This window comes from Euprymna scolopes, chromosome 15 (genome assembly GCF_053919585.1).
Source record: "Euprymna scolopes isolate OS-2025 chromosome 15, ASM5391958v1, whole genome shotgun sequence".
NCBI classification, from domain to species: Eukaryota; Metazoa; Mollusca; class Cephalopoda; order Sepiida; family Sepiolidae; genus Euprymna; species Euprymna scolopes.
The window spans coordinates 97,769,755-97,782,477 of record NC_136496.1 but is presented as its reverse complement, the minus strand read 5'-3'; the positions used below and the strand labels follow the sequence as shown (position 1 = coordinate 97,782,477).

General features: G+C 28.5%; 1 protein-coding gene across 1 annotated transcript in view; it reads left to right on the top strand.

Moving 5' to 3' along the window:
* The window catches only part of LOC145294025 (enteropeptidase-like), a 212,099-nt gene that overhangs the window by 173,204 nt on the left and 26,172 nt on the right, over positions 1-12,723 (top strand). Inside the window, exons 22-23 of the mRNA XM_080140992.1 lie at positions 715-752; positions 4,936-5,107. Coding sequence (XP_079997118.1) covers positions 715-752; positions 4,936-5,107 — 210 coding nt within the window. The remainder of the gene's footprint in view (positions 1-714; positions 753-4,935; positions 5,108-12,723) is intronic.

Sequence of the window (12,723 nt, the reverse complement as noted above, 5' to 3'; positions counted from 1 at the left end):
AACTTATATAGCTTATACGTTTATAGCCTTAGTGTATTATCAGATAGACTAGTAGGAACCGTAGAAATTCTAGAGTTGTATCTTTCATCTGTTAAATATTGCTGCCCTGCCTAAGAACGTTTCCATTATATGGACACCCGGCACGAACGCAGATCTTTCAATATTATTGTATCATCAAACTGAAACAGACTTATCTATATACTCTGGTTAATGAAGTTTAAGTATATATATCTGATTATGGGGCCTGTTTTTAAAACCCTTGCAGGTGTTTGCGACATATTTACATTCTATGAACGTCTGGCGTGAACAAAAATAATACGATACTATTGCATCATCTTTGAGCAGGACAAATACTACATTTTCATCTTTATCCGAAGTTCAAGAAAATGTTTCGCATTCGAGACAACAGAGAAATCAGACTCATTTATTATTATTATTATTATTATTATTATTATTATTATTATTATTATTATTATTATTATTGTTGTTGTTGTTATTGTTATTGTTATTGTTATTATTATTATTCATTGATTGCATCTTGAGTGATCGATCGGGCGATTTCATATTTTAAAATAGAGGTGAAGGAGGATAACACACGTACGAATAGGAAATAGCATTAACAATTAAACAAAATCATATGATTGGAATAACTGTAAATAATGTCATGCCACTTGTATTAAACTGTTTGCACTTCATTTTTTTTTTCTTTTTCAGATATTGCAAGTTGCTGAATTTGATGTGTAACTTAAAAGGCAGGTGTTCTTTTTATTTAATTCCACTTGTTTACGAAAAAATCTATACGACTGTTATCACTTTTACACACCAAAGTTAAGCTATGTAGAGCCTGATCAATATTAGATGGATGACCATTTGAAAATATTGAGTTTTGTGTGTAAAATGTCATTGGGAAAATTTCTAATTAAATTTTCATAATATAAAAAACAACCTTGTATATAATGTTGCCTACGTGGGAAGTAAGTAAACAGAAATATGTTATATTAAGACCTTGAAAGATGTTACATAGAGAAGAGAGGCCTTAATGCCGCTTGAGGTCAAACATGTTCGCCATGGTTGACCTTGTCATAAATTAGAGTTCCAGACGGCATAGCTCTTTCATCATTCCTGTCTTGGAGAGCATTAGTTAGACTTTATAATGGAGTTATTGGTCATGATGGCCTCGCCAACAACGAGCAGGAAAGAGAACGACCAAAAATGAAAACCCTAATTTCCACTTTTTATCAGGTGGAATTTCCACGAACAAAGTTTCTTCCTGTAGCGCACACTACAACGAAACTGCTTCCCTGCATAGTATGACATAGCCATCTTTAAATATAAACTCAAGATCTTAGCTAGCTGGTGAAATCTAAGATGACGTCTTGAAAACTGTCTAATGTGGTATCAGATGCTTTTTAGCGTGTGTGCTTGTTTGTATGTCAGAGGGGGCCTTTTCTCTGATTATCATCTTTAAAGTGAATTTTCATGTTTCTGACTTGCCGTTGAACTCATCTTTCTTAAAAACCTTTTACCCATTGATTATTTTGGAACACTGCATCAGTTTTTTGCTGACAAATAATCGTCTCTGACTAGCAGTTGAGTAGACTAAACAATGCTTGTTATCGCTATAGGTTTTGGAACGCGCATAAGACGATAAGTAAAAACTATAGGCATTCTCTCAAATAAAAATATAATAATAAAAATAAACCAAAATTATGATAATGAACTAATTCTTTCATTTGATCATTAAAATGCAACCAACCGATATCTTTCTCTCTCTCTCTCTCTCTCTCTCTCTCTCTCTCTCTCTCTCTCTCTCTCTCTCTCTCTCTCTCTCTCAAAAAAAAAAAATGTTTCCAATATAAATTTATGCTTGATATTAGAAAAGGAGTACTATTAAGGTTTCATATAGATTTACTTCTGTTATATATATATGTGTGTGTGTGTGTGTGTGTGTGTGTGTGTGTGTGTGTGTGTGTGTGTGTGTGTGTGTGTTCGGACGATTAATCTGAAGCCGGAAAAATTATAACTTTTGTGAGCATCGGAATCGGTATCGGAAAGATGTGTGCCTATTTTTCCTATGCTAAAAACTGTTCTTTTAATTGTCTTTTTTTTTTTTTTAATTTTTCTGAAAGAAAAATCTTCCACTGCTGGTAGTAATAATGAAATGATAAATATGTATTGTTTTAAAGTACCAGTAAAACGGAAATCTATAAATCATCCTCCACAAGTGTATTTTTTCGTCTGAGAAAATATCTGCATATTTAACATGTGTTTTTACGGTAATTGGAAAAAATAACCACTTTATATTCAAATATTTAGAGATTTATAAAGAATCGGACTCGGTAATTGTATCAGGATCTGGAATTTAGTATGGAATCGGTAATTGTATCGGAATGGGGAAATATATTGGAATTGTCCTATCACTAATATATATATATATATATATATATATATATATATATATATATATATATATATATATATATATATATATATATTAATTATTATAGTAAAAAAAAAATAATTATATATATATATATATATATACTAGCAGGCTAGCTGGCATTTCCCGGTCGTAAAATACGCTTAAATATGATATTTTGATTAATCCAGATTTCGTAATTATTATATTATATTGGACCCAATATATAGTAATGATTTTAAAAGTTTTTTTTAAATGACTTATGCGCTATCACCGAGAATCGAAACCAAAACGTTTAGTTTACGATTTACTTTTTCCTTTGACGTTAATGTCTGATCTATCAAGACATATTTTCTGCAAGGGTTAAAGTTAAAACATGAACCAATAGCTATTACGTTACGCATTGCATATTCGTAATGCCGTCGTTCGACCTTCACCTGGCAAATTTCATTTTTATCATTTTCACACTTTCGCACCGGTTTTCCCCGGCTAAAACCTAAATATAAAGTTTCGCGTGGGTTTGACTACCCTATGTATTAAGTTTCATGTCTATAGACAAAAAAAACTGACAGAGGAGTTTGGTAGGCAATTTTTTAAACAAATATATATGCACATAAGTAAATACATATAGAAAGTGGTTTGTGTTTACTACAACCTATTTACGCATATATTACGCAAGTATAAATCATGTAGAATATATGCATGAATATAATTACACATAAAGATGATTATCCCATAAGAAAACTGAAAAAACTAATATGGGATTAATTTAAATGAATGTGTAAAAGAATATGCAAATTAGCTAGATCTTTTGCAGATGAATGCAATTCCACATCCACAATATAACCAAGTTGTCTTTTCTTTTTAAATAAATAGAAAAAAGAGTTTTGACCTTCGGTTCGGGATCAAAGTGTAGTATCTGTTCTGATGCTACACTTAAGTATATTTGTCCTTGGTTAAACTCTCTATACTGATTATAGGAGTATATATATATATATATATACTCCTATAATTTTTTATAATTATTAATTTTTTTACAATTATATATATATATATATATATATATATATATATATATAAGTGAAAATGTCTGTCTTTGTGTATGTGTGTCTGTGTGTGTGTCTGTGTACATTTCCATACCAAATAAGTCTGTCAATTTTCGGTCTACTAACTCGATATTTGATATACGGGATATTGCGATTTGGGAAAATCTTTTTAACCGGTTTTCGGCCAGAAATGTGACTGTCAAGGGGTCAAAGTTCAAAAACTTGACCTTTGAAAACTCTATCAAACTCCTCCGCCAATTTTGGGTCTAAACACTTGAAATTTTAAATGTATGTTACTCGGACATGGATCTAACTTAATAACCTGATTTAAATTTAATTTGAACCCAAAAAGATAAATGTTAAGGGGTCAAAATTGGGGTCACAGTTTAAAAAATTGACTTCTGTGGTCTCTACCGAATTACTCAGCCAATTTTTAGTTTAAACATTTGAAATTTTTCATAAAGAGTATTCAGATATAGAGCAAGCTTTTTAATCGGTTTGAGTTGAAAATTTGAGCTGCCAAGAGGTCAAAGTTCAAACGATTTGACCTTTGCGGTACGTAGAAAACTACTCAGCCTATTTTTGGTCTAAACATTTGAAATTTATACATAACAGGTATTCAGACATGCGGCAAGCATTTTAATCAGTTTTAGGGCGAAGGTTTGGCTGCCAAAAGTTTAAAGTTGAAAGAGTTGATCTTTGCAGATTCTACCAAATTTACTCCTCAAATTTTTGGTCTAAAGACCTGAAATTTTAGATGTAGGTAACTTAGACATGCGTAAAACTTTGTATTTTTATTTGAGACCAAAATAATAAATGTTAAAGGATCAAAATTGGGGTTAAAGTTTTAAAAATATTTACCTCTGGGGTGTCTACGAAATTACTCAGACAAATTTTGGTCTAAACATTTTAAATCTTACCTAAAATTTATTCACACGTAGGGCAAGTTATGAACAGTACATAGGGCCCGAGCAAAGCCAGGCTGTTAGTATATATATATATATATATATATATATATATATATATATATATATATATATATATATATATATATATCCTCGAGTGATCTTTAGTCTCGGTAAATGATGACTCATAGAAAAGTTATAACATATATGATTCTCCTTGCGTGGATATGAAAAGTGCCATCGCTTTCATCAATATGTCTGAAAAACTTATACCAAATCCGATGTCAATCATTGACTATATAAACAATGACCAACTTACGAAGAACTATTCTATAAAAAAACATCGATTTTCTTGAAATGCAATTGTATGGGTCGACCATAATGAAAACTAGTATTGTTTTTCGAACTAATCTATATCTATAGCTGGCATCTTCTGAAGTACGAAAATAACTAGTGGCCTCTCGACGTGATTATTATTCTTATTTTTTATTATTTTTTTCATTTTTTTTTTTTTGGAAAGCCACAATTTTGACTGTCGTAAATTGTATTTTTAATCTAATTTAAGGCTGTGGTACTCGTGCTTCCTGGACAAAATATGAACCAACCGTCAAATACGGTATTTTTGCTTTGCCTGGTGAGTGGCCTTGGATGGCAGCCATTTTTCGAGACGGTACCTTCCTCTGCGGTGGAACACTTATAAGTGAAAGATATGTGTTAACAGCTGCGCATTGTGTTCGGTAATATAAACGTTTACACACGTCTCTCTCTTTATCTCTCTCTCCCTTTCTCTCTTTCTCTCTCTCCCTCTCTGTCTCTCTTTCTCTGTCTCTTTCTCTGTATATATATCTGTATATATATATATATATATATATATATATAATGAAATTAAGGACAAGATAAAACAAATATAGGTGTATGTGAATTTATTTGCTAGTTCAATATCGAAAAACATCATATAGAAAGAGGTATTATAAATGCTCTTCATACATAGGCATTTCGAAGCATAATGCTTCTCGTCAGAAGAAGGAGCTAGGTTACAGATATAGGAAAATGCGATATCTAGTTTAGGATACATTAGGTGGAAATATAAAATAAAGAAGATAAAGGAAATATAAAACATAAATGATGAAGGAAAAAAACAAAAAAGTATGGAAATAATTGGGGTTGTTAAAGATATAGGGGAGTGACGATTTGATCCAGATGGGGCGAATTCAAGAATACATGGAAAGTTGTAATATAAATAAATACAGTATCAAATAGAAATAATACCAAAATAGAAATATAATACATTCTTCAGACAAAAGTCCAAGACTCTGGGGAGATATTATCCATTGAGTAATTCCCTGAAAAGTTGGATACGGACAAAAAATTCTGAGATTTTAATGTGTTGAGGAGATTGAAGTCGTGATATTCTTCTTGTAAGAATTCTCAATTGAAGAATTGGAATATTGCATGAGAGTTCAGAATATATCACCATTAATAAGGGATGTAAGTGTCGTGAGACTTAGATGAAGTAAAACAATGTACTGTAAAAGACAAAAACGACCGATGAAAGTTTAAGATATGTAATAACACATTTAATAACACATGTAATAACACATTTAATAACACATTTAATAACGCATTTAATAACACATTTAATAAAACATTTAATAACGCATTTAAATTACACATTTCATAACACATTTAATCGCACATTTAATATACACATTTAATATAAACATTTAATAACACATATAATAACACATTTAATAACACATTTAATATACACATTTAATATAAACATTTAATAACACATTTAATATACACATTTAACATCAAATTTAATAACACATTTAATAAGACACTTAATATACACATTTAATAACAAATTTAATAAAACATTTGATAACTCATCTAATATACACATTTAATATACAGATTAAATAACACATTTAATTTACACATTTAATACACACATTTAATAAACCATTTAATAACGCATTTAATATACACATTTAATAACACATTTAATAAACACATTAAATAGCAAATCTGATATACACATTTAATAACACATTAAATAACACATTTAATGACACATTTAATATACACATTTAATACACACATTTAATAATACATTTAATAACACATTTAATAACACATTTATTATACACATTTTATAACACATTCAATGTACACATTTAATACCAAATTTAATAACACATTTTATAACACATTACATATACACATAAAAAAAACCCATTTAATATAAACATTTAATGACATATTTAATAACACATTTAATATACACATTAAATACACACATTTAATAACGCAGTTAATATACACATTTAATAACATATTTAATAACGCATTAAATAACACATTAAATAAGAAACTTTATATACACATTTAATAACACATATAATAACACAATTAATACACACATTTAATAACACATTCAAAACCACATTTAATATACACATTTAATAACACATTAAATATACACATTTAATAACACATTTTATATACACATTGAATAACAGATTACATAACAGATGTAATAACACATTTAATAATACGTTACATATACACATTCAAAAACACATTTAATAAACACATTTACTGACACATTTAATAACACATTTAATATACACATTTAATACACATTTAATATACACACTTAATAAAATATTTAATAACGCGTTTAATAACACATTAAATAAGACACTTAATATACACATTAAATAACACATGTAATAACACAGTAAATACACACACTTAATATACACATTTAAAACACATTTAATATACACATTTAATAACACATTAGATATACACATTTAATTACACATTTTATATACACATTGAATAACACATTAAATCACACATTTAATAACACATTTAATAACGCATTTAATGACAGATTTAATAACATATTTAATAAGACACTTAATATACACATTAAATAACACATGTAATAAAACATTTAATATACACATTTAATAACACATTTAATATACACATGTAATAACACATTTAATATACACATTAAATAACACATTTAATAACATATTTAATTACACATTTAACAGGTCACTTACTATACACATTTAATAACACATTTAATAACATATTTAATATACACATTTAGTAGCACATATAATATACACAATTAATAACATATTTAATAACACATTTAATATACACATTTACTAACACATTTAATATACACATATAATAACACATTTTATAACATATTTAATAACACATTTAATATACATATTTTATAACACATTTAATATACACATTTAATATACACATTTTATAACACATTTAATAAGACATTTAATAACACATTTAATAACACATTTAATATACACATTTTAAAACAGATTTAATATACACATTTATTAACACATTTAATAACACACTTAATAGCACATTTAAGATACACATTTAATAACACAGATAATAACAGATTTAATAACACATTAAATATACACATTTAATAACACATTTAATAACACATCTAATATACACATTTAATAACACATTTTATAAAACATTTAATATACACATATAATAACAAATTGAATAACATATTTAATAACACATTTAACGTACACATTTAATAACACATTTTATACCACATTTAATATACACATTTAATAACACATTTAATAACACATTTAAAAACACATTTAATATACACATATAATATACACATTTAATAACACATTTAATAAACCATTTAATTACACATTTAATAACACATTTAATATACACATTTAATATACACATATTATATACACATTTAATATACCCATTTAATAACACAATTAATAACGTCATTTAATATACACATTTAATAACACATTTAATAACAAATTTAATAGAACCTTAATAAGTCACTTGATATACACATTTAACAACACATTTAATAACACATTTAATAACACATTTAATATACACATTAAATATACACATTAAATATACACATTTAATAACACATTTAATAACCGATTAAATTTACACATTTAATAACACATTTAATATACACATTGTATAACACATGTAATATACACATTTTATAACACATGTAATATACACATTTCATAACACATTAAATATACACACGTATTAACAGATTTAATAACAGATTTAATAACACATTTAATAACACATTAAATATACACATTTAATTACACATTTAATACACACATTTGATAATGCATTAAATATACACATTTAATAACACATTTAATAACACATTTAATATACACTTTTAATGACACATTTAATAACACATTTAATATACACATTTAATAACACATTTAATAACACATTTAATATACACATTTAATAACACATTTAATGACACATTTAATGTACACATTTTATAACACATTTGATATACACATATAACACATTTAATAACACCTATAATAACACCTATAATAACAAATGTAATAACACATGTAATAACACATTTAATAACATATTTAATATACACATTTAATAACACATTTAATATACACATGTAATAACACATTTGATATACACATTTAATAACACATTTGATATACACATTTAATAAAACATTTAATAACACATTAAATACTATTTAATAACACATATAATAACACATTTAATATACACATTTAATAACACATTTCATGTACACATTATATATATACACATTTAATAACACATTCAATAACACATTTAATAAAACATTTAATATACACATGTAATAACTCATTTAATATACACATTTAACAACACATTTAGTATACACATTAAATATACACATTTAATAACACATTTAATATACACATGTAATAACACATTTCATATACACATTTAATAACACATTTAATAAAACATTTAATAACACATTTGTTATACACATTTTATAAAACATTTTATAACACAATTATCTACACATTTAATAACACATTTAATAACACATTTGATACACACAGTTTATAAAACATTTAATAACACATTTAATAACACATGTAATAAAACATTAAATAACAAATTTAATAACACATTTAATAAAATATTTAATAACACATTTAATATACACATTTAATAACATATTTAATGACACATTTGATACACACATTTAATAAAGCATTTAATAAAACATTTAATAACGCATTTAATAACACATTTAGTTAAACATTTAATAACATATATATACATATATATAACATATATATACATTTAATATACACATTTAATATACACATTTAATAACACATTTAATAACACATTTAATATTCACATTTAATATTCATATTTAATATACACATTTAATAACACATTTAATAACACATTTAATAAAATATTTAATACCACATATAATATACACATTGAATAACACATTTAATAAAACATTTAATTTTAATTGATTTACAAATTTAATAACACATTTAATATACACATTTAATAACAAATTTGATAACACACCGTTCGAGAAGAAAAGAAATTGAGAATAGACAATGTAATTGATAGAAATATTAGAGTAAAAAATAAAAACTTAGTAGAGGAAAAAGGGAGAAAATGAGAAAAAATAAAGAAGACGAGTGGTAGAATATAAAGATACTGATAAGAAACGTAGTAAGGGTTCGTGTTTTTATCGCCAATAAAAATACCATGCCCTGAACCATACCCTGAAAATTCCGCTGAAAAATACCCTGGCCAATAGCTTAGTCCACACGAGCCAAACGACACTTTTTTGTTCTTTCATAGTATTTGCGTAGCATTCCTGACAGCGATTAGCAAAGTTAAATTTACGGTATATTTTCTGAAAATTCCACCCCCTCACAAAATGATGTGTGAATTCCGAAAGACGTTCTTGGGGGTGTCTATTCCGAGAGCCGTTCTTAACATGTGCAGGTTGGGGGTTGGCCAACAACAAAAACAATAACAGCCATACTTTAAATTTTGTACACAGGGGCGGGCATGCTAACACCGAGCAACGCCGATTAACGGGTCCTTCTAGTTAATTATATATATATATATATATATTATTGTTATTATTTTCTGTAGTGTAAATAAGTTAACCTGTGTCTAAAATAAAAGAACGAAAATTTACATTATATCTTTTCTAACATATCTGTTACATGATAAGGGCTGTCCCCTTTTCATGTAAGTATAAAAATAGAGAGATTTAGTTAAAATGAAAATGAAATAGCATAGACGAAATTCGAACCTCGTAATTTAGGTTTAGAAATAGATTACGAGAGAGAATTAGCAAATGGAATGTGAAAACAAACCATTGTTTAGCTTAGAGATAAAATAGTTTCAAGAAAAGAATGTGCGTTGTCAATTCTGTTATGAAAATTCAATTGAGGAATGCAACTATAGGATAATATAATAAACATATTTCTAACATATTGGAAATATAGGTTACTGGGAATATATGTTAAAATTCCTTTTGTAAACAAAGGAAAAAGTGTTGGACACGCATTTCCAGAACACGTGAAAGAAGACACGTGTTTTAACATGTGTATGACGTCATGGAAAATGGGAAGTTCTCGATATAGTTAGAAACTTTAGAGAAACTGTGGGAGAAACTGGGAGAGAGTCTGAGGACGACAGACGACAGTCCAGACATGGGATTCGAACGTCTAGAAGCGAGACGGTCACTTTTGAAACTTAGAATGTGAAGCTTTGAATTCTTGACTCAGAAAACCACGACCGGTCGGGAGAAGAAATAAACCCATCATGTGTTTTTATAAACGTCGTCTTTGTGTTGTAATTCTACCAAAAGGTAAAGTGAAAATTGTTATTATATGTCTTGTATATCATGTGTTATAAAATGTCTTTACATACACGTCTCGACATCTCATATCTACAATGTGAACACTAAGACTGTCTGGACACTGTTTCATCACTCAAAGAGCTTCTATTACACTTCTAAGTATGAACATTTTATATATATGAATCTCGTCATAACACGAACATCTCTCTTACAACAACATCCCTCTTAATAAAAGACTCACTAAGACTTCTATATAACATATCGACGGCTATTTGACGTCACAAATAGAATGCTTAAAAATGTATAAACTACCAAGCAGGGTCATCAACGTGAAAGAAAATGCAATGAGAACGTGGAGACTGGAATTGACAGCTGATGGACAACACATAACAGAAATCAACAAAGACACGACGAAGTGGGAAAGGCAGTACACTGGGAATTATGCAAACAATTGCATCTCAAACGCACAGACAAATGGTACAAACATAAGCTGGCAACAGTACTTGAAAAGAAGAATTACAACGTCCTATGGGACATGGACATACAAACTTATGAACCCATCCAAAAAAAAAGAAGAGAGGATGTTGTAATAATTAACAAGAAAGAAAAGTCCTGTCAAATCGTAGACTTTGCTGTTCCAGCTGACCACAAAGAAAAGGAGAAACCGAGCAAATACACAGAGCTAGCTAGAGAGGTGAAAGGGATATGGATGATGAAGAAAATCAAAATAATATCTATAATAGTAGGAGCACTAGAAACAATCCCGAAAACCTTGGAAAAAAGAATGAGAGAAATTGAAATCAGAAGAATGACTGGAAAGATACAACGAATATCAATAATAAAAACAGCTGAAATATTAAGGAAGCCCCTTGAATGTGAAAATTAGCACACATGAGCCACATGCACGGGCCAGACAGCTGCTGCAGAGGTAAAACATGAAGCGCTACATGGAAAACCAAGAACGTTGAAGCGGCATATCTATAAGTTCTTTAACCCCACCCCATCCCCATTATGATATCACCGCCCCCCCCAAAAAAAAGAGTGAGACTGAGTAGTCAAGGACGAAGGAAAGACCGAGGAGAGAGCACTGACCAGACCCCCGCTGAACAAGTGCGAAGAGAGTTGGGACCTTGGGGCTTATTGCTACTCAAATTCCAGCGAAGACCAATGGCCGCTGCTAGTAAGAAATCAATGGTAATCGGCTGTTGTGATAATGCAATGGCATTTGCAAATGTTATTGAAAGAGGTGGAGAGTACTGGAAACCTGAGGAGACTTGCTGTCACTTAGCTTCCAGGGAACGCAACAGGTTGTTATCAAGGTGATCTTTGATGACCTGTGCGAAAGCTCATTGTGAGCCAATAATCTATATATCTATAAAAGTGAAATTGTCTGTCTGTGTGTGTACATTTCCCTACCGAACAACTCCGTCAATTTTCAGTCTACAGACTCGAGATTTGACATAAGGGGTATTGAGGTTGGGAAATTTTTTTAATCGGTTTTTGGCCAGAAATTTGGCTGTCAATGGGATCAAAGTTCAACGATTTGACCTTTAAAAACATTACCAAACTCCTCCGCTAATTTTGGGTCTAAAC